Here is a 24,955-nt window from a genome sequence, read left to right as displayed (position 1 = left end):
GAACATGACTTCCACAAACGTTTATATTTTGGTTTAGTAAAGGGGCTCCATTCATCATGGTGAAACTGGTCTTTTGAAAAAGGAAACTACATAACTACTTTAACTTATAACTTGCTTTATAACTTTTTTGGGATAATTTATTTAAGTATAAAGGACACAGACCATAGTGTGAAGTAGCAATACCTGTAAGGGGCACAAACTCTCATGTTCACCTACCAAGTGCTAGATACTGACATTCATTACAAAACCCATGTATCAAATTTAGGTTTCCTGTTTCAATGTGTTATAAGAATAGGAGAACATGAGTCATAGGACACTGCAGCACTAGACATTACCTTTTTATTACAAAGTAGAATGTAAGAAAATATAACAGTCTGTACTGACAACTGCGATTAGATTATTCATCGAACAGCATAATAGAACTACAACATTGGATATGGAGCCTAAACCAAGGTAACTGGGAAATGGAGAGTACTGAGGGTTTGAAGGAGAATTCTTACCATGCATAGTTGTTGCCAGTATCTGTCATTACTATTACAAGCCCCCGATTAGTATCGGTGGGTCCCATGCAGTTACCTATTCACTGCAACCAGACTTGAAGGTCCACTATTGCACAATTGGCCTCCATTAAAAGTCCTAACATACATATTTGCCAATACAGCATGGCACAGCTGAGTTTTAGTTTAGAACACAAAGCACTGCCTGGCACCCTGTGGAGTGATCCTGTTTAGTTTGGTTGCTCTGGGGAACAGATATTGCTCTGCAGCTTTAGGATTTTGCGATCTGCTACATCTCACTTCAAACATTATTCTGTGTTACCTTTGCTGCAACCAATAGTGCAGTGCAGGCAGAATTATAATACCAGCTGCTCCATGTAAGCTACAGGTAGCTTGCTGGTGAAGTCACGGTGCAGAGACAGACTCTGTTTAATGCAGTTATGCATGCAATGGATGATGGTAGATGTAGTTTTCTTCAGCAATCACTGCACACAGAGCTTTGATGTCAGTGTAACTTACGGTGAACTGCTATTGCCCCACAAGCAGGGGTACCAAGAGAGGGAGTGGGTAGAAAATAAACATCCATAGACCCCTCTGAGGCAGATTATGGGTGGGGGGAAGTGACTGCACAAACCAGAAGCTTCCTATTGGTCCGCATGGATAAACCACTCCTAGATGCACAGACAGCACTGGCTTTTGGCGAAGCTGTGCATGCAGCCTTTGGACGCTCTGTGCAGTGCTAGGGGCTATTGCTAAGGATTCACGAGGAGCTTGGAGGTTGGGAGTGGCTGCAACGGGGCCCCAGACTCTTCCTGAGTGGCCCTGCTAACCAAGACAGCATTTTCAAGCTACAAAGTCAGAAACCTGTTTGTAGGATTCACAGATGTACTTACAATAGTTGTTTTGCGGTCACAGTAATAAAAGAAATCAGACAATAATATGGGTAAAAATGATTGCAAAAATGGATCTGTCTGCGCTGACTAGTATCTTAGCTGCCTCTGTCTGCTAATATACAACCTATCTACGTATGTACAAATGAACTAAACCTAAAAATATATGCAAACAGATATGGCGCTTATACTCTATTAGATCTCAAAAAGAACACAAAAAAGGTAGTCCAGAATATATACGTATTATTAGAGTCCCAAAAACAATGTCCTCAATGTTCATATGGTCCCAACAAAATTTGATCCCAAAGGGAGGGTGTTGTATATCCGGATATTGTTTTCCACCAATGTTCATACATATAAATAAGCAAAAAAAGATTGTGTTACTCTGTATTCACTTATATTCTACTACGATCAAGAATACCTTATAATGCCCGTGTAGTATAAAAGGTATTTTAATTATCACCATGTGTGACCAGAAGTTCCCCGCTGAAAAAAATATACACTTACACAGGAGGATATCTGTGATTCCAAAGATGGTAATGGATTACACTTGTAGATCTTCAATTAAATCCACGTAATTCTTTGAGTATAAGCTCAAAAGAAAAATAAAAGTGCTCCAAATGGTGCATTACCGTAAAAAAATGAATTTATTCTAAGCACAATATAAAAACAAGTAAAAGGTATGATCTGAGTGAAATCGCTGCTGAACCTGATACGGTTGGACTCTTACCCCATGTGGGATGATCTTGCGCATGTAGGGAAACCTTTCTATCCCTCTCCAGAGATCGGGTTGCCGGCTGGTTACCACTGCATACTTCCCAACACTTGGGTTTAAAATCCTCTCCTCTCAGGGAATCAGCGTGTTTCCTCTCAGTCCTCCTCGTCACCGCCTCTGCCAACGCTTTAAAACAAATCCAAGTATTTCCTTATGTGCTCATGTCCAGACGCTGTCCAATACGCTGATTAAAATTCACAGTTAGATTAGGCTACAAGCATTGAAGCACACACGTTTTACTTGCAAAGACTCCGGGTTCTGCTGTTGCCATCTGCTCTTTATAAATGTCTGCTTTGATAGTGACCTACAGCTACAGACTTACTAAACTTTCAAATGCACTTTTCTACAGTTTGATTCAATAATATGGGTAAACATTAGCTTTATTACATATGTTGTATGACAATGGAAGCAGTCTTTCACAACCTGAAGGATTTTCAATACAAACAGCCCTTTAAGACATTGTTATATAGAATCTGACCCGACAGAGCTGTAATTTCCATTCTACTTATTTTGGTGCTACCATTAGGTAAATCTAAGCTTTCTCCTAGGGCACTAATGGTTAGCGGGTGGGTAAAACACTGGACGAGTGACATAATGTTACTTATCCAGCGTTTTTGCCGTCCCCACAGAGCCTCCACATGGAGCGCAGGCCGCTAATATGGAGGAGAAGCGACCAGCAGCGTCTTAGCTGTGAAGCTGTCATCTGCTGCTCCTCAATGTGGAGTGATGGGCTGGCGAGAGTGGAGCTATGATGTCACTGCCCAGCGCTACACTCCCAAACTGAAGGGAACAGGATATATCACCCCCTTCCTTCCCGTCTACAAGGTAAGAAGCAGCAGGGCTGGTGGTGCCGTCTTCAGGAGGGGTGGTGCCACCTTGGGCACCCAAAGTGCTTCCGCTGGTCCTCGGTGGCTAGCAACCAGTGACATCACTAAGGCACTCCATTATCAATATTCATCAAGCAGACTATTCATAAGCTATGTGCTTCCTACTTAATTGAAATGAGTGCCTCCAATGGGCATCCTTCACAAAGGCTTACTAGCAGAGCAAAATCCTCCTTAATAGATACCATGTACCTCGATTTGTGCAACTGCGTCGAGATTTCTGCATAAATTTACAGGGCAAGATAGCAGCAGCAGCATATGCAGAGGAGCAGAAGTGTGAATTCCATTCCTAACAGTATTTGCAAATTTGTATTTCACAGAATTTATAGTCTATGAATATATAGTCTAATTTATTATTAAAATAAAGTATTTTTTTCTGTTTTTCTTAATAAAGTTTTTTTTTTATTCATTTTTGTTCAATTTTTTTTTTTGTAAACTTTCTTATTTCTTTTACATGAATATGAAACTGAAAGACTGAGCCTGGACCGGGCATGCCGACTCCCGCATTCGCAGAGGTACCCTACACTGGCCTGGTGCCTCTTAACACTGCCCGTCTGTATCACCAAGCATCACTTTTTTCATAAATAGCCTGATAGAAGATTTCATATTGCTGCTATAGGCAGCGATGGGAAATCTTCAGAATCATAGGGTCTGAGTCATTAAGGAAAGTAAGGCAAAAAAAGGAGTAAATGTTCTCCGGGAGAAACCATGTTACAATGCAAGGGGTGCACATTAGTTTATTATTTTGCACATAAGTTAAATACTGGCTGTTTTTTAATGTAGCACACAAATACTTGATAGCTTTATTTTTACATTGAAGTTGATCTAGGACATGCCCTACCCCAACTATAAATCTGTCCCCACATTTTAAACTTACCTCCCCCTCCAATGCAACATGGTTTGCCCAGGTGCAAAGTTGCTCCATTTTTATGCTTTGTTCTCCTTAATGACTCAGGCCCATAGGCCATAAATAGACCCCCAAATATGGAATGAGGTATCTTTTTTGCAGACGTTTCATTCATTTCCAATTCATTTGGAAAATATATTTGTGGAATGGACTAACAGCATGTGTAGTTATTCAATTCCATAAGCTGGAGGCGCTAGCAGAATATATTTGTAGGTGACACCTAATTTAATACATGCTAAATTGTGAGTTATAAAGTATGATTATATTCTGTATCCGAGCTATCGATTGAGCAACAATAGAACACAAAATAATCATGAACATTTTAAAATTGCTTCATGTTCTAAGCATAAAAAGACACAGCAAAAAGCTTAGCAATAGAAAAATAATAAAGTATCTATAGTCCTTTCTTTATTTGTCTGTTAATCCATTTCACGTAGTCTTTAGTGAGACGAGTGTAGACATCCGATCCATTGGGTGTACCACACAACAGGGGTCCAAAAGAAATGATACCTTTTTGGAATCCTCCACAAATTAGCGGCCCTCCAATGTCACCCTGGAATTAACAGATTCTTATTAATCACTAGTTTATGTTACTATATTATCAGCATTTTCAGTTGTATGTAAACGTTTGAGCACCCCTGGTCAAATTGTATATTTCACTAATTGAAAATAAAATAACCACTGCATATGCCACATTCACTATTTTGTTTTATTGTATTCAATCTATAAGCAGAAATGTCCTATTTAAGTTTGTACCATCATCATTCCCATTTATTTATATAGCGCCACTGATTCTGCAGCGCTGTACAGAGAACTCATTTACATCAGTCCCTGCCCCATTGGAGCTTACAGTCTAAATTTCCTAACATGCACAGACAGAGAGAGAGAGAGTCTAGGGTCAATTTTTAATAGCAGCCAATTAACCTACTAGTATGTTTTTGGAGTGTGGGAGGAAACCGGAGCACCCGGAGGAAACCCACGCAAACACAGGGAGAACATACAAACTCCACACAGATAAGGCCATTGTTGGGAATTGAACTTATGACCCCAGAGCTGTGAGGAAGAAGTGCTAACCACTAAGCCACCGATCTGCCCCAGATGTTGTATTAACGTCTTATCACATAGAGATTCCATGAAGCATGCAAGCTCCTGGGGACTTGGGAAATTGGGGAAAAAAAGCAACAGAGGTAAAATGAAACTCAAGATTTAATGTTATCATAGTGTGCTCCACCAAATACTACATTTTATGTTTTGGGTGGAGAATATTTTTTACAAATGTCAATATTACTGTTAACTAGAAATGGTCACTGACCCCCGTGTTTTGGTTTTGATTTTGGGTTGGATCTGGATTACCGTCGTGTTTTGGTTTTGGTTTTGGTTTTGCCAAACCGCCCTTGCGTGTTTTGGTTTTGGTTTTGTTTGGTTTTGTTTTGCTTTTTTTGAAAAAATACAATTTTTTTGGTCTAAAATAACCTAATTTAGTGCTCCACCAGTTTCTTGGATAAGTGAGGTAATTCTAAAGCTAATAAATTATGAAAAAACAGTCTAATCCCTGGTAGGCCGTCCTTAATTCTAACACTTGCCTGCAAATTATACAGACAAACCTGGTTGTCTTCCCCCTCCATCTTTGATTATTGACAATGTAGCCATCGTCTTTGGGTGTATATTACACCCTCCACTTGTAGTTAAATAGAAAAAAAGCAGCCTGCATAGACTGTGGAATTAGAAAGTAAAAATAAATGGACCACGGTAGTTTGGTGGCTATCTATGCTCCCCCCGCCCTCCACTTGTAGTTGAATAGAAAAAAGCAGCCTGCATAGACTGTAGAAGTAGAATATAAAAATAAATGGACCATGGTAGTTTGGTGGCTATCTATGCTGCCCTCGCCCTCCACTTGTAGTTGAATAGAAAAAAAGCAGCCTGCATAAACTGTAGATTTAGAATATAAAAATTAATGGACCAAGGCAGTTTGGTATCTGTCTGCATCAGACCCCCTCTCCACTAGGAGTAAAATAGAAAACTATTCAGCCATTATAGAGTCAAGAATATAAATGGAAATTGAGAAAGGCAATTTGGTATCTGTCTGCATCATAATCATCAACATCATCATTAGTGCCCTCGCCGCCTACACAAATCTCCCCCTCATCCTCTCCTAATTCCAAAGTGGCATCCTCAGTTGGTGTATCACCGACTACACTCGGGCTGTTAAGGCACACATCAGCAGAACTGCTGAAAGGAACCTTCTTTATGGGTAGACTGTCACTAATAGAATGCTCACGATTAGACATACCACTGGTGGATGGACTCTCAACAGGGATTGGTGTCATTCTGATTCAGAGCATACATTATCCTCTAATGCCTTACTGTTTTCTTGCTGCTCAGCTTTCACGTGTAACAGTAGTTGTGCACCACTTTTAGACTCCAAATTACTTGGTCTTGCTTGGTCACGAGTGACCGTACAAGAAGAAGGCTCGGTAACATTTTTTGATCTGCCACTAATAGAGATAGGCGAAGGCCTCATTCTTTCTTTGCCACTGCGTGTGTAGAATGGCATGTTGGGAATTAACTTTTCCTCAGTTACACTTCTTTTTCGCTTCAACACAGTAATTTTTTTTTTTGGTGTGTGTTTTTTTCCCTGATTTTAAAAGACTATGTACTTTTACATTGCCTTTCCCAGATGACGTAATGGGAACACTACCATCAGGACTGGTGACAGAACCTGGTTGCTGATTCTACTCATATGTGGACTGCTTTGAATCCATTTTAATGAGCCCAAAGCACTTGTAGTGCAACATTTTTTTAGAAATACTGCTGACAAATATGACTTTTGACAGCCAGAAAAATTACTGTAAAACACTGGGGAATATGGGACATCCCAAAAGCACTTGGAGTGTAAAATATTGTTTTAGATACTGCTGACAAATATGACTTTTGACAGCCAGAAAAATTACTGTAAAACACTGGGGAATATGGGACACTCCAAAAGCACTTGGAGTGCAAAATATTGTTTTAGATACTGCTGACAAATATGACTTTGACAGCCAGAAAAATTACTGTAAAACACTGGGGAATATGGGACACCGCAAAAGCTCTTGGAGTGCCAAAAATTGAAAAGAAAGCCTCCTGTATCCTCCTCTCTTACTGCTCTAACAATTGCTAATACAGTTGGCATTAATATTAGAATTGTATAGAATAGAATTGAAACAATAATGTGTCCAATTATTGCTCTGTCCCTGCGCTGATATAGCCTGTGACCTAACCCTGCTCTCTCCCTCTGTTAAATGACGATGGATTGCTGTGGAGACTGGTATTTATGCTTTTCAAATCTCGCGAGAACCCAGCTCAGAAATACGAATACTTCACGATGACGTTTTGCCTCGATTCCGAACGGGCGGGAGAGTACCGAACGTGCTCGGCTCGGTACTCGGATAGGCGAAATTCGGATGGATTCGGATCTCGGGGAACCAAGCCCACCCATCTCTACTGTTAACTAGGGACCAAGAAATGACATTTCAGTTGATGGGGCTTTTTAACTTGTGATCACATTGTTTCACAAACCAATTTGCAGCATTATCACAGATTGTAACAAGTTTAACAATGCATTTCTAAGGAATGGGCTTTGGAAATTGGGAGAACTCTTATAGTACTGTTCACTTTAGATTATCCCATGTATTATATTATTGTATCCCATTTATTGTAGTCTCCAGTTAATAAGATGACCTTTCTTATAGTTGAAAAATGAGATTTAAACATTTTAGTTTGTCATATTAAATAGCTGTAGAGGGAGGATTGCATGGAAGGGACCCAATCAGAGATGGCAATCACCACTATTGAACAGATTGTTCCTTCTACCACCCCTCCCCCCCTGTAGCATCACACAGGCCCTTAGCCATCTCCCTTTCTGTCTAAACACTCAAACAATTCTGTGCGCACCTATAGCAAGTGCGCACCTCTTAACATTCCCACCTGTAGGACAAACATTGGGTGGGAGACAGGCCAGACCACTAAAGTCAAGTCAGTCCTGTTGAATTTTGAGCATTTGGGAGGTATGTATACAGAGATTATATATAAAGGATCATCTACAGCAACCTACTGTGATATATAAAGATGTTACAAGAAGTCACCAAGGCATTTTGTGACCATATAAAGGTCATAGACATAAAACACAGACTGACATTGACTGACATTAACACAAAGGACACAGACAATCTGACATTGACATTAACACAATTTTATTAAAGACAAAACCCAGTGGGATTTGTCTTTAATAAAAGTGACGTTGTAAAAAATGACTTCATATCGCTGGGAATCAGCGGTTCTACGGAACCGTTGCATAGTAAATATACCCCAAGGGGGTAAATGTATCATGCTGAAAGTTTCCAGCGAATTTGAAAAGAGATGTTGCTTGAAGCAACCAATCAGATTGTAATCAATATTTATTTAGTACATTCTACAAAATGACAGCTAGAATCTGATTGGTTGCTATAGGCAACATCTCCACTTTCATACCCGCCGGAAAATGTCGGCTTGATACATTTACCCCATGGCAGTGAAACAGTAAGACTTCTCTTACCGCTGGCAGGTAGTATTGGCGGACAACTGAGTATCACTCAGCTATCCTGACAATATTTTCTAAGTAGATTGCGTTGATTGATTTTCTATCACTGTGACAAGCAGCGATAGGAAAACTGTGTTATCGACACATATTATTAAATAGCCTTGAAATTTATTGACTAGGCCATCTATCTGTGTTCTTGACATGCTTAAATTTGGAGTAGCTATATAACAGGTATTCACTCTATTATTCAGGTAAGTGGCAACAGCAGCAGTGAAATATATTCTTATTTTTGGCACGTTGTGACATCAGATTGTGTAGAAGATCATTCACAGATAGTGTTACAGCTATTTTAGTCATACTGTATTATTTTTATTATACTGTAGGTGTATTATATGTTTCCACCAGAATGTAATAGGTACATAATACATTGCAAGTTATCAAATATCAATTAGGGCAGGACTAGCCAACTTGTGGCTCTCCAGGTGTACTGAAACTACAAGCCCCAGCATGCTCTGGCAGATGATAGCCAGCAGATAGCTGGAAGGATATGCTGGGACTTGTAGTGTCACAACACCTGGAAAGCCACACGTTGGCCAAATATAGATAACAAGTTAACCCGTGCATGATACTCATGCATTCTAGTCAAATCAAGCTACTTAAGGTCTTAAAAAGGTTCTTGTCATGCATTTGGGCCTAGCCCCGGCCTCCTCAGGGGAAGAGTGTTACTTCCCGATGCAAGCGCCCTTTTTAATGTGTGTTCATGAGGTAAAATTACCTCACGAAAATGAGTTTGACCCCTCAACTTGTAAATTTAGCCTTTACTACTCCTCCCACGGGGGGAAGGGGGGATGATGGAAGTTAACTGACTTCACTATTCTAATTTTTTTGTCAAATAATGTCAGTATACCAAATTTCAGGTCAATTGGATGAGCCCTTTCTGAGAAAATAGTTTTTTCCACACACACACACACACCACACACACACACACACACTAACACACGTCGCTAGGCTTTTACTTTTATATATTAGACAAGTTAACCCGTGCATGATACTCATGCATTCTAGTCAAATCAAGCTACTTAAGGTCTTAAAAAGGTTCTTGTCATGCACTTGGGCCTAGCCCAGGCCTCCTCAGGGGAAGAGCGTTACTTCCCGACGCAAGCGGCCTTTTTAATGTGTGTTCATGAGGTAAAATTACCTCACGAAAATGAGTTTGACCACTCAACTCGTAAATTTAGCCTTTACTACCCCTCCCACGGGGGGAAGGGGGGATGATGGAAGTTAACTGACTTGACTATTCTAATTTTTTTGTCAAATAATGTCAGTATACCAAATTTCAGGTCAATTGGATGAGCCCTTTCTGAGAAAATAGTTTTTTCCACACACACACACACACACTAACGCACGCCTCTACACATGTGTGTTCATGAGGTAAAATTACCTCACGAAAATGAGTTTGAGCTCTACCAAATTTCAGCCCTTTTTGAATTTTTTTTCCCACACACACTAAGAATTTAGTAGGTCAGTGTATAACTCCCCCCAGCAGGTGGCGCTGCAACTTGTTTTTTTTTTTTTCACACACACACACAGACGCCACTAAGCATTTATATATTAGATAATGCTAAGAATTTAGTAGGTCAGTGTAGTATATAACTCCGCCCAGCAGGTGGTGCTGCAGCTTGAGCACTCTGTCACCCAGTAGTTTTTTCCACACACAGATTAACACACGCCGCTAGGCTTTTATATTATAGATAGTTCATAGATATAAGTGACATTAAGAGAATTGTTGTCACAGTGTGTTGCTCTGATACTCACATTACATAAACCCCTCGCTGCGTCCTTCCCGCTGGTACACATCATGTCGCTGGTGATTTTCACTGTAGGCTTCCACCGTGCAGCACATACCTTCCTGTCCAGGACCGTCACTCTGGCATCCATCAGCTTGTCTGAAGTACCGGGTTTCTTGTTATCTGTCCTCCCCCATCCGGCTATGTCACAAACACTGCCGGGTTTAGCGTCAGTAAATCTCTCAGGAAATGGTAAGGTTTTCACAGTTTTCGTTAGGTTGGCTTTACCTGACAGCTTTAAAAATTAAAGCACAATTGAGTTAGTTCATTAATCTAAGGGTGGGGTAACATTTCTGGTGATATTGATGGCTTGAATTTAGTGGCAGTAGTGGAAACATACTATCATTTATAGTCCAGGCAAAATGTGTACCCACAGCGTAATTTGTATGTGTGTAGCGGCTTGAAAATAGCACACTGAAAAGTGGTAATAAAAAAAAACAACACTTGTATATATATATATATATATATATATATATATATTCTAGCAATATAAAAATATGTAAATATCACAATAAAGGTTGAAGTAAAAAATGGATATAAATATTGAAAAATTATAAAAAAATAAACAGGCAAAACAGTTAAATATTTATGAAATTGATAAGTTTCTCAAACTGTGAATGTGCTGGTCTATAGTAGACATAAGCATTTGTCACCATGGATAAGTGGCTTCCTCTGTGGGTTCTTTTTCAAGACTAAACAAATTGAGAAAGGAAGAATCCTGGAGCGCTCTAACAGAGATGTTGCAGCCTTCAATGGGTAAAGGGGTTTTCACTGTCCCTTAGAACTAAACCAAATTACAAAAAAAGTACTAGACATTGATGGTACAGCAGTCATCCAAAAACAGTAACACAAAAATCCCCATCACCTACAACTGGCTAGACATAACTTCCCTGCCTGCAAGCCGGCCACTTACTGGCATCGGTGGTCCCACCCACACATACAGACAGTGCCATTATCCTCCACCCCAGCACTACAACAAATCACAGCAAAGCAAACCGATTACATCCATGTGGAACACCTGTGGGTGTATGTGCTAAAAGAGGAACCTAGGAAAAACTTAACCCTATCTGCAGCCTGCTGCTGCAGACTAACTGTGTTCCTACCTGTTCCCTTATAGGGGAACTGTGGCAAATATCCCTCTTTGCTACACTATATATATATATATATATATATATATATATAGCCATGGAGATATCTGCTGTAGGTGGCGTTTGCATACTGTGATCTATTGCAACCAATAAGTTTATGTGCAGGAGAGATGGCATTTTACAAAAAGTTGCTGTCTTTTATTAGAACTGAGATGGCCTGGTGTCCAAATTGTTTGCATTGTACCATGCTACTACACTAGTGTCCATATCCATGGAACCGGTGCTAAACATCCAAGTATTCGGGGGGGTGGTGGGGGGGGGGCGGGGGTTGGGTGGGTTCCTGGTCTCACTTGTCCATATCCACAAGCTAGCCGGGACAAAAGGACTGTATATGGTTTCAGATCAGGCTAGTAGGGGGACCTTCACAGCTACCTATAAATTGATTGAGTAGCCTTTTTGTACTACTATTACGTTGTAATTATTATTATTATTATTATTATTATTATTATTATTATTATTATTATTATCAGCAGCTGCCCGGGAGTGTTGGTCCTTCCAGTGCCTGCTGGGGGTTTTCATGTACCACCTAGTAAGTTTTGGTCTTACTAATATAAAAGAAAGTTTATTTTTGTTGCTGTCAACCTGACTTTTGGAGAATTCTGTGTTTTTAAACTGTTTTAGCTGCCAAGTGTCATTATGCCGTTGTTTTGCTTCCCCAAATGGGTCAGTTCTCAAAGAAAATGTGTGTCATGCAGGGAACCCCAAAAAACAGATTCTAGGACTCACTTGGGGTCCAGATCCAAAGGTTGCACCTCTGCCAGTGGGTTGGGATGCAGAAAATGCCCATCCTAATTACACACTTCCAATCAAGATATTGCAAACAAATATTAAGGGCCCAGTGTTATTCAGATAAGGTATGTGAATCAACAGCTATACAACTATCATAATATAAGTAGCAAGGAGGGAACATATAATTAATTGTATTCATCAGTAATAACTCATAAATATGATTTATAAAGAGTGAATGACCTCCTATTATTCCTTCATAATATATTCACTGGATTATAAATTCACATGGACAGTGTTCACAATAGTAATGAAGTACATCAACATGGAACAAAACAACCAAATGTTATTTATACAGACATACTACATTCCGTATAGTAAATTGTAAACGTACCTTTAAAAGCTGGAGATTATTAATGTGTTTATCTTTGTTAAATTTAGGATGTGGGATCGCTTGTATAACTGTGAATTGCTGTCTTTGGTTGCTTCTAGTATTTTTTATAGAGTGAACACCGAGGTCAACAGCAGTCGTCTTATCTCTACAAATAGAAATGTAAACTCTTTATTATATAAATGCTATATCCATTCCAGACCTTGCATCTTAAACATTTTTAATGCAGTGAAACTTAGAGAAAATGAACGTGAGCATGAAAATAAACTTGCTGTAAAATTAACCTTTAAATGAACATATCAATAGAGGATATATAGTCCACTGGAAAAATTAATTTTCCAAAATATTATGGGCAGCACGGTGGCTAAGTGATTAGCACTTCTGCCTCACAGCGCTGGAGTCATGAGTTCAATTCCCGACCATGACCTTATCTGTGTGGAGTTTGTATGTTCTCCCCATGTTTGCGTGGGTTTCCTCCGGGTGCTCCGGTTTCCTCCCACACTCCAAAAACATACTAGTAGGTTAATTGGCTGCTATCAAAATTGACCCTAGTCTCTCTGTTTGTCTGTGTGTGCATGTTAGGGAATTTAGACTGTAAGCTCCAATGGGGCAGGGACTGATGTGAGTGAGTTCTCTGTACAGCGATGCAGAATCAGTGGCGCTATATAATTAAATGATGATGATGATCAATAGAGGATATGTAGTCCACTGGAAAAATAAATTTTCCAAAATAATATGGTGTCCCGACATTTCGCTTAAGCATGTTATTGCAGTAGACATAAACAATATGTATATTTATATTGAAATATATACCTTACATGCATAGTTCCAATGTGTATAAAATTACAACATGGAGATGAATACAGCTTAAACATTATGGCAAAAAAAATGTAAATTTTTAATGTGCATGGTATGACAAAAGATATATATATATCAGACATAACTGTCCATTCAAATAACTGCCTATAGCCTCTCATACACCCATATAGCCAATATGCCAATACATAGCCAATGCACCTCCCTTTTGCCTTACACACTATCTCATAGTCAATATACCTCCATATAGCCTCATGTGGAACAAATGTGCCCCCACATAACCAATAATATGCTCACACATAGTCTATGTCCCCCATGCAATTAATATGTCCACACATAATCAATATACCTCTAGAATTGTCCCCCATGTAGCCAAGATGCCCAAATATCTTCATATGTCACCATACAGAAGCATATGACTGGTCTCTAAAAAATAAATATACGTAGGGTCCCAAACCGTGAGAGTCGTCAAAAGATTCTGCCAGATCCTATATATTAAAACTATTCAACTAGATGGTAGTTTGTTTGTTTTTTAATTTTAGTTCCAGAAAACAATATGGGGTCTATTTATCTGTGGTGCTTGTTGGGCGGCATTAAGAACCATTATGTGCCACTGCAGCGATACAAAATGTACTGCTGCTGACATTTATGAAGGCAGGGTCCACCTATCCTAATGTAACTAAAAACTCATACACCGGCATCCTAACAATGCTGGCGACTGGGGGATCTGATGCCTGTGTGGCTGCTCCGCTTGCTAACTCCATCTTGATATGGGGTTTGTTTTTTAAGGTTGGTGGTGAAAAAGAAAGCTTGTTAAATTGTAGAAGTCTATGGGGACTGCAGTGACCAGAGTTTAGCAGTTTAAGGCAGGAACAATCTCTGATTTCTCCTGATCTAACCCCTTGATAAATTCTAACAAGAGCTGCCATGGTCATTCTCTGGGGAAACAGCTATTTTCTCCAAGTTTTTGGCTCATTGCAGCTTAGTAATTACACTAAACCTGTGACCTGCACACTAAAATCACATGGATATCTGAAATTGGTTTTGGTTGGTAAAAATATAAAAACCTGTATGTTATGTCTTATGGTACTGTACATTTCAAGTTAATACACTCCACAAAATCAAGTCATCAAGTTAACTCAAAATCTGTTTCAATATCGAGGATCACTTCTAACTGTGTTTAAATAAACTTTAAACAAGGTCAATGAAGAGAGTTCTGTTGTCATGGAAACAATTATGCTCTCATCAGTGTTGATTTGCGTGACAGACGCCAAATCCTGTAACTGACTTTTTTTGTAGCATGCTCTTCACAAGTATATACATGATCATTTGTGTGGTTACCATGTCTTATTTTAGGTAACTGCAAGAAAAGGAAACAAACACAATGTTCTTGTGGTCACTTATATGCCACATATGTCATTAGTTTAATGTGGATTAATAGGTAATTTGTCAGTTGTATTTACCCAGCAGTATACTTTCTACCTATTTCATGAGGGACACAATGTAAGTATTCCTCTTGTGTGGATGAGCTCTTACTCCTAATACACCTTGGGCCTGATTCATTAAGGAACTTAAATTAAGAAGTTTCTTTTTTAAGTCTCATGGACAAAACCATGTTACAATGCAAGTGGTAAACATAACATAAGTTAAATACTGACTGTTTTTCATGTAGCACACAAATACTTGATAGCTTATTTGTACACTGAGATTTAAAGTTGATATTTGTGTGCTACATGAAAAAACAGTCAGTATTTAACTTATGTGCAAAACAAAATACTAATTTGCACCCCTTGCATTGTAACATGGTTTTGTTTAGGATCCACCGTTGAAGAGATTTAAATTGAAGTCAGAATTTTTTCCCACTTCATGTAAAGGGCCTCAAATTGAATGCTTTTATCAGTTAACTCTAAAAAATGTTAAGGTGTTATGCGAGAAAAGTAGATATAGTTATCCTAATTTAACTAAACTGGAAAGAACAGCATTACAGGAATTGAGAAAGGACTCCACAATTGTCATTAGGGCAGCGGACAAGGGAGGAGGGGTAGTTGTTCAGGACACTACGGATTACATTAGTGAAGGATATAGACAAGTGACTGATTTAGCTTTTTATAAGAAATTACATTCCAACCCCACTCTAGATTTCCAAAGAAGTTTGAGGATGCTATTAGATGAAGCCCTAGAATCTGGGGTGATTGATCGAGATGAATTTAGATTTTTGTATCCGCTGTATCCTGTCACAGCGATCTATTATCATCTACCTAAGCTCCACAAAAATGCGGTCTCTCCTCCAGGGAGACCGATAATTTCGGGAATAGAAACCCTGACCTCTTCTCTCTCCTTTTATGTAGACACATTTCTTCAACCCAGGGTGGTTCAACTTAAATCACACATTCGAGACTCCCTCCACTTATTGAACCATCTAAGAAATTTGGAATGGGAAGATAACTATGCGTTCCTCACTTTGGATGTAGAGGCTCTATATAGTAATATACCGCACGATAAGGGTATTCAAGTGATTGAACAGCTGTTGGGAAGAGATTCCCTTGTAGATGATGCACAGGGGAAGTTTATTGTTGACTCCATTTCATTTATTTTAACTCACAATTATTTTCTGTTTGTTTACCATTATTATTTGCAAATCATGGGTACTGCCATGGGGACCAGGTTCGCGCCGAGCTATGCCAACCTGTACATGGGCTCCTTCGAGGAGGTCCATGTGTGGGGAGGTGGGTTCGGCGCGGACCTGGTCTTTTATGGGCGTTACATTGATGACCTGTTTATCATATGGAGAGGGGGTGAATCACGTGCACTTTCATTTATTTCTGCTTTGAATGACAACGAATACAATTTAAAGTTTGTTGGCCGCTATCATGCATCCAGTATGGATTTTTTGGATATTCAGATGAATGTTGAGAATGGGAAGTTGGTGACTTCCACTTATAAGAAGAAAGTTGATGTTGTGAGTTATTTACACTACAGAAGTTCACATTATAAGAAATGGAGAGACAATATACCAAAGGGTCAGTTAATGCGACTTAAAAGAAATTGTTCTTCAATAGAAACATTTAATCTACAAGCAGAGTCTATGTTGGGGGACTTTAGAAAGAAAGGCTATCCCGATTATATTTTGAATAATGCTTTGAAAGAGGTGTCCTCATTAGAAAGAGATACCCTGTTACAGAAAGATGATTCCTATAGGCCTAAGAATCAAAATGGGGAACAAGCTGATACAAAAGGGCTGGTTGCTTTTATATCTAAATATAATAATAAGTCGGGGGAAATCAGGAAGATCTTTAGTAGGAATTATCCTATCCTTCAACAAGATGAGTCACTTCGACAAATATTGCCCCAAGATCCTAAGATTATTTTTAAGAGGAACAACAATTTAAAAAATATATTAGCGCCCAGTTTGGTTCAGGATGTACTGACTAAAGTGGATATGACATCTGCAGGAGGTGGTTGGTTGCCTAAACAAACAGAAGGCTGCTTCAAATGTGGTTCAAATAGATGTCTAACTTGTTCCTTTATCAGTAATAGGGTGACTGAGATCACCCATTCAGATAGAAACTTTAGAGTGAGGGGATTTATCAACTGTAGCACGAGTTATGTCATTTATTTATTGAAATGTAGTTGTGACCTCATTTATGTTGGAAGAACGACTAGATCACTGAAATTGAGGTTTCTGGAACACAGGAGAAATATCCTAAATAGGAAGACCAATCATAGTGTTCCATGCCACTTTAATGCGGTTCACAATGGGAGATTAGAGGGTTTATCTATATGTGGTCTAGAGCATATTAAACAGACCACGAGAGGAGGGGATCGTTTTAAAAGATTATGTAAACAAGAGGTCTTTTGGATACATCAACTGGATGCCTTGAGTCCTAGAGGATTGAATGAAGCACTTGAGCTCAATGAGGTGTTGTCCTGAACCTGATCCTTTAAGTTACATTCTCTATTCATGAGTATTTATGAATCTATCTTGGTCGCCTGTAAGATCCATTAGTCCTATTTGTGGGTCTGATGTGTTAGTCTAGGGGTCCTTATTCGGTATTATTCACGAGCTTACTTATGATATTTGTAGGACATACTCTATCTCTTGACCGATATACACACCCATATTTCCTTATGTGTGTTTTTAGCACTTTTTTAAGTCATCCGAGTGGCTACCTATGCTTCAATCTTTAGGTTGTAACTTCTATATTTCTATATTAATTATACAACCTATTATCACTGTCCATTCAGGTTGGATTATTAGTGTTCGTTTTATCTAGATTGACGTAGATATGTGTCTGTATATTATTATATTTGCATAAATATATGTGTAGTTGAGGTATCAGTGTGAGAATTTAGGACTCTAAGGTGTTTTCTCTGAGTCCTAATTTATCCAATTTGCTCTATGTGGGGAGGATGGTATGATCATTATGATAATTTCTATATATATATATATATATATATATATATATATATGTTTTAAAATGTATTGTTCTCTCTAATAGTGCTTTGTTTTTTGCTCTATATGAATTATAAGTATTTGGTATTTCTTTGTATATAAGATATTTGTATGTTTCCAATTGAATCAACCATATCTATGTATCCCACTACAAGTATGGTATAGGTACAAAGTGCCCGTTATGAACCAGCTGTAGACTGAGTAATTATATCAAGGATACTTAAAGAGGCATTGGAGCACAACAGAGCACTTCCTCTGAAGAAATCACCAGGCAGGTGATGAAACGCGTCAGGTGATTTGGATGTTCACTGAGCCGCTGGATAGCACTAATCCATGACCCAGCTCATATCCCTAGTGGATTTTTGGAGGTTGCCTTTTTTGAGCCATATCATCGCTATACAATTGGTGCCACGATTGTGCTAGCTGCTATTTTACTACTTACACGGATTGCCGTCTTCACCTACATATCTATCACGGAGGTCCCGGAGTTCGTTCTAGGTATGAGGTGCGTGCGCATACAGACCACAATACGGGACTGAGTATCGGACCAGGTCTGTATTGCGCTTTCTACTTTAGTAGTTTAGCGACTTTGATTTCCATTCAGGAGTGGCGGTTTTCTCATTGTGGCATTTATGGCATATTCTCCTCCATACTACATGTGTTAGAAGCATTGAAGTGGGGTTCGCCATCATCGCGGTGACGTATACTTTCCACCATCAGTGTGGCCACACTTATTTTGAAGCTCCACTTCATGATCTTCAACGGGGTCATTGGACACTAGTATCTATTTGATGTGGGACATTTAGCTGGTTCTCTTTAGGAGTGATCGATTCCATGGTTCATCAGCCTTATTGATGGTTAACACAGTCGGTTCATCTGATTTTTTATATGTCAAGTTATACACTGGCCAGTGTTGTCTATTTTATGGTTCATTTTTAATAAAGTGTTTATATACATTTATTACCCACGGATGGTTGCATATTGATTGTGTTTATCAGTCATCAGCGCTGTTTTCTGTTGTGTTGTATGGTTTTGTTTAGGAGACTTAAATAAGAAACTTCTTAATTTAAGTTCCTTAATGAATCAGGGCCTTATAAATTCAAATTAGCAAATATTGTCTTCAATAAACTGTCTGATATACATGTAATAAACATGGAAATATCAATATTTTATTGTTAGCCTTAATTTATACACAAAAGCTATTGCCTGTAATATAGATATTATAGACCCACCACCCAACCACCTGTTGCAAACAGGCCCCACCTAACCACCTACTGTGCAGAGACTCCACCCCACTACCACCTGCACAGAGACCATGCCCCACCACCTGCTTCACAGAGACCCCACCCCACTACCTGCTGTACAGAGACCCCACCTCACTACCTGCTGCACAGAGACCCCACCCCATTACCTGCTGCACAGAGACCCCACCTCACTACCTGCTGCACAGGGACCACACCCCACTACCTGCTGCACAGAGACCCCAACCCACCACCTGCTGCACAGAGACCCAACCTCTCTACCTGCTGCACAGAAACCTCACCCACTACCTGCTGCACAGAGACCCTGCCCCACTAATGCTGCACAGAGACCCCACCCCACTATCTGCTGCACAGAGACCCCACCCCACTACCTGCTGCACAGAGACCTCACCCCACTACCTGCTGCACAGAGACCCTGCCCCACTACTGCTGCACAGAGACCCCACCCCACTATCTGCTGCACAGAGACCCCACCCCACTACCTGCTGCACAGAGACCCCACCCCACTACCTGCTGCACAGAGACCTCACCCCACTACCTGCTGCACAGAGACCTCACCCCACTACCTGCTGCACAGAGAACCTGCCTCACTACTGCTGCACAGAGACCCCACCCCACTACCTGCTGCACAGAGACCCCACCTAACTACCTGCTGCACAGAGACCCCACCCCACTACCTACTGCACAGAGACCCCACCCCATTACCTGCTGCACAGACCCCACCCCACTACCTGCTGCACAGACCCCACCCCACTACCTGCTGCACAGAGACCCCAAATCACCACCTGCTGCACAGACCCCACCCCACTACCTGCTGCACAGAGACTCCACCTCACCACCTGCTGCACAGACCCCACCCCACTACCTGCTGCACAGACCCCACCCCACTACCTGCTGCACAGAGACCCCAAATCACCACCTGCTGCACAGACCCCACCCCACTACCTGCTGCACAGAGACTCCACCTCACCACCTGCTGCACAGAGACCCCACCTCACTACCTGCTGCACAGACCCCAAATCACCACCTGCTGCACAGAGACCCCACCCCACTACCTGCTGCAGAAAGACTCCACCCCACCACCTGCTGCACAGAGACCCCACGTCACCACCTGCCGCACAGAGACCCCACCTCACCACCTGCTGCACAGGGGTAATTCAAGTGCTGATTGGTCCAGGATAACCCCAGAAGTAATGTGAAAGTGTGACTAGTAAGTGTCGCTGTGGTCATAGAGGCCTATTAAAGTTTAGCACTCACAGGTTCTGATGATCACAGTGGTGCAGTTGTCACCTCCTCTGTCAGACAGCAACCAATGTCCATGTATCTACACTGGGCAGATATTGAGGTCAACAGATCACTGCCCTAAAATCGACCCATCAACTGCAATTGACCACTTGGGCACCACTGGTATACATAGAGTCACTGTGCTCTGTTTTTAAAGCAGGGCAGCGCCATCTGCAATATGTGGTTATTACATACAGCAAAGCTTTGCTCAAAAAATTAAGCAGAGGAGGATTTGGGCATATGGTGAAGGGTAGGGAGTGGTGGACACACTGCATGGCAATGATTTCACTGCCATAGGTGCACACCCTAGCACTCTGTGACTCCTCTTCCTGGCACACCCCCATTACGGACTGCCATGCTAAGACCGGGAGGAGGCAAATATGGAGGCAACAGTGGAAATGGTCTGATCTTTCCTCCATATTTGCCTTAGTACACAGATCTCTATGGGCCTGAGTCATTAAGGAGAGCAAAGCATAAAAAATTAGTAACTTTGTACCTGGGCAAAACCATGTTGCATTGGGGGGAGCTAAATTTAAACTGAAGGGACAGATTTATAGTTGGGATAGGGCATGTCCTAGGTTAACTTTCATTGTAAAAATAAAGCTATCAAGTATTTGTGTGCTAGATGAAAAAGCAGCCAGTATTTAACTTATGTGCAAAATAATAAACTAATTTGCACCCCTTGCATTGTAACATGGTTTGCCCCGAAGAACATTTACTCCTTTTTTCTGCCTTACATTCCTTAATGTCTCAGGCCCTATATGTTTATTTGTATACTTGTAACAAACTGATTTTTTTTACTGTGCCTGTAAAATGCTTTGAGAATAAAGTGATAAGTGGAAAAAACGCATTTACTTATTTTGTCTGTTAGAATGTGAGCGAGTTTCTTCACACCTGTAACAGGAAACGTCTCACTTCTAACTCAGGGTGTTTCACATCAGCTCATCATGTTTTACACCTTTTTTTTTTTTTTTAACAAGTAAGAATGTAGCAAACGGGAAACATCATCAAAGTATAAGTACATGTTGCCTACACATTATATACCATTATATATGAGAATTTTTCAACTCATTAATGTTTTATAATTTGAAGAATAAATGATAAACATATTTAAATAGAAATCTTGTTGGGTCACTGGTTTGAGTCGGATATATGATTGACTTTTGTAAAATATCATAGGAATTTTACTGATGGACTGTCTATTCCTTGGCCCTTTCACAGCCTCCAGCCCCCCTTAGGACCTCATAGAGGTGAACATTTGTTTATAACCTATAAGCTACCCTTCTCATGAAAAATGTACATTTATACCATAAATGAATGCCTATGCTGGGAGGGCAGATTGGCATAGGCCTACTGGACTGGTCCTACATTGGACTCCCTGAGGAAAAGCCAGGCTGTGCCGACTTGGCATTGCTGCCAAGCAGGTAAGAATAATTTGTCCTCCCAGACAAAGAGTTGCCGGCTCTCCCCTGGTACCTTACACATATAAACATAATGTAGTTTAAAAGGCAATTATTTTGCTGCATAAGATTAATGTTTTTCAGGTCACTTCTAATAAATTAAAATAACATATTTCAATCCCTGTGTTCCCATTTAGCTGTCAACTTCATATTAAGCTCATACATTACATCATAAGCTTTCTTAGAGCAGTTAAAATGTAAATGTATAACTTTGTGTATAATGATAAATATTGTAGAAATATAATCAAAGCACTATTTGTGCATTGTCCTATAAAAGATCATCATAACTTTAATCATTTTAAAGTACAGTTATGGCATTTATTAACCACACACATTTTACAGAAAGTTTTTGAAAACAAAAATAAAATACAGAATGCTGCTTCTTCATCTCTTATATCTCATTGAAATAACTGTGTCCCACAAAATAAACTCCTGTTTTTGTATATAGAAGCATAACTGGGTGCATTCATGCATCTAGGCCACACTCAACAAGGAGCGTCACCCAGCTCCTTCAAGGACAAGATAGTAAATTTTACACAAGTAAATTCCCCAATATATAGATCCAAATCATACATCAATAGATTACATGGTAATAAAAATATGACAAGATAAACAAACAAATGTCTTCAGAATAGACTAGCTGACATATATACAGTGTGTGTGTGTATATATATATATATATATATATATATATATATATATATATATATGGGATAGATACAACAGAAGGAGTAGGTATCTATTTTTAAATATACTACACTATGTGGAACATGTTTTGTTTCCTATGTATCGGCTGATGGAATGATCCGGGTGTGAACATCTATAATCAGAAGAATATATACAGATAAGCAGTATCTTATCTCTTTGGTGTGCATAAGATAGGTGACGGGCTATCACTTAATACACACTAGCCATCATACCCTTCCGGTATTATGTCTTCCTTTTATATGTATACAAGACTGGAGTAAAAGTATATGGTGTTTGAAAACTACCCAGAAGCTTGGAATATTATAGGAATTGCAAAAATTGGTGTACCCACAAAGTTCAAACTATTTACCCTGTAAAATGCTACATGGCTGCGCGCCTACTCCTTCTGTTGTATCTATCCTAAATTACCTCGGACTTCCCAACCGGATTTTCTTAAGGAAGGCTGCTTCCTTATGTGGAAGAGATGTAATTGTGGGATTGGACTTATTATTACTATATACAATACTGCCTTGAGCGCCATTGTTTATTGCTTTATATATTTTTCTAACATATGTATATATATATATATATATATATATATATATATACATATACATATGTGTAGAGAGGGGTGTACCGTTACCTCTCCTGTTACCTGCAATGTACAACCATCAAATTCCATTCACTGACATTTTCCATACCGCCACTTCCAAGTTTCCACTTCTCCCGCTATATATATATATCTATCTGCATATATATATATATATATATATATATATATATATATATATATATATATACATAAATATATATATACATATATATATACACACACACACATATCTAAATATATTTTTATATATCTAAATATATTTTTATATATATATATATATATATATATATATATATATATATAAAATAGTGAAAAAGACAACGGCGCTCAGAGTATATTAAAATAACACGTGAACAAACGTGCTCATAAGCATATAAAATCACATACAGTAGTCTGCTTCACTTTTGTACATCAGATTGCAGATGTAAACCTATAGAAAAAAATAGAAAAAAGAGAAGCGCCAAACATAGTGTATTATCACCAATTAGTTAGTGTAGAAATAATTATTCCAGATTGGCCCCGTACCAGATTGCAGATGATAAATTGCACATCTTTATGATATTCCACTGGAATTCAGAACTGGCCTCCAATTGGATTTCACACTAGGGCTCAAAGGGAAATAACAACACAATAGTGTAGTACATTCATGACAAGTGCGTTGTTTCATAAAAAATAATAAAATTTAATAGACATGGCACATTCCAAAAAGACAAATATATTGCCCGTACATTGAATAAAATATAAGCAGGCTTATCTGTGACAGAAAGTTCCAAATTATTCCAAGCATGAACTGGAAACTCCTTCTCCGCTGCTGGCTGGAACACACAGAGAAGAGTACTGCACTATGTTTGGCGCTTCTCTTTTTTCTATATATATATATATATATATATACACATACACAATATAATCACATAGGCATATAAGCGTTTATTGACCATTGAAATGCAGAACACACATGTAGGACAATTAGAACATTACTCACACTGTACATTCAGCAGATGTTAATACCCAGTTAGGTTTGATTAAAGTTCCTCCACAGGAACCTTTTCCAGCGGTTCTCACTAGAGCCATGTACGGCCTTGAGTGAGGAACTGCTTCCTTCCCTCCGATAATTTCTGCAGTATCACCTGTAAATCACAACAGAAAGTCTGCTGATTCATCTAAAAATCAGAACGGTAAACTGAAAATGAGGATTATGTATTCCTGTATTGTTATTTCAGGTCAATTGTTTTCTAAAGCACTGTTGTATATGTTGGCAGCATACAAAGAATAATAATGATTAATATTATTAATAATAATAATAATAATAATAATAATAATAATAATAATTTAGTGCAGCTTAGAACCCTTTTTAAGTTCAGTGCTTAACAGGGGTTCTTGTAATTTAGTAAAATTAATTGAAAATAACATGCTGCTCAAAAGAGTTAGTTGTTAGAGAGTTAGAGTAAGTTATGTTGGATTTTAATTGTATATTACACAGATAATAACATGCAACCATTGCTTAAATGTCTATAGTCACAACATAGATAAAAAATACTTACAATTTTGGATCTGCAAAATTATTGCAACAAGCAACAGAATCCGTAGGACGCTCATGTTGCTCGAATGTCTTCACCTTGTACTGCTATGAATGGATATGATACTGGTTATATCAATATACTAGCTTGCTTAGATGTGGTTGTGGTGCAGTGCTATAAAACAGGTCACTTTCATGTTACATACTCTTTGTGTGATCACATAGGGTGGTAACACCTGCT

General features: G+C 39.2%; 1 protein-coding gene across 1 annotated transcript; it reads right to left on the bottom strand.

Moving 5' to 3' along the window:
• Positions 1–322: 322 nt before the first annotated feature.
• LOC142100038 (granzyme A-like) lies at positions 323–24,884 on the bottom strand. Its single transcript, XM_075184037.1, has 5 exons — positions 24,740–24,884; positions 24,181–24,325; positions 12,627–12,771; positions 10,327–10,593; positions 323–4,506 (listed from the first exon to the last, which is right to left on the bottom strand). The coding sequence occupies exons 1-5, from the start codon at positions 24,792–24,794 to the stop codon at positions 4,348–4,350; spliced, it is 771 nt and encodes a 256-aa protein (XP_075040138.1). The 5' UTR covers positions 24,795–24,884; the 3' UTR covers positions 323–4,347.
• Positions 24,885–24,955: the final 71 nt, after the last annotated feature.

The sequence above is a fragment of the Mixophyes fleayi genome, chromosome 1 (genome assembly GCF_038048845.1).
Source record: "Mixophyes fleayi isolate aMixFle1 chromosome 1, aMixFle1.hap1, whole genome shotgun sequence".
Taxonomy (NCBI): Eukaryota; Metazoa; Chordata; class Amphibia; order Anura; family Limnodynastidae; genus Mixophyes; species Mixophyes fleayi.
Note: the sequence above shows the minus strand (reverse complement) of the source record. Positions and strands in the feature narration are given on the sequence as shown.

What these genes read in the sequence shown, in the direction of transcription:
- LOC142100038 (XM_075184037.1), bottom strand. Translation starts at nt 24,794, where the DNA reads ATGAGCGTCCTACGGATTCTGTTGCTTGTTGCAATAATTTTGCAGATC. An exon ending in ATAATCTCCAGCTTTTAAAG is followed by an intron (nt 10,594 to 12,626) that starts GTACGTTTACAA and finishes TAATTTTTAAAG; the next exon opens with CTGTCAGGTAAAGCCAACCT. An exon ending in CAGCGAGGGGTTTATGTAAT is followed by an intron (nt 4,507 to 10,326) that starts GTGAGTATCAGA and finishes TGTTAATTCCAG; the next exon opens with GGTGACATTGGAGGGCCGCT.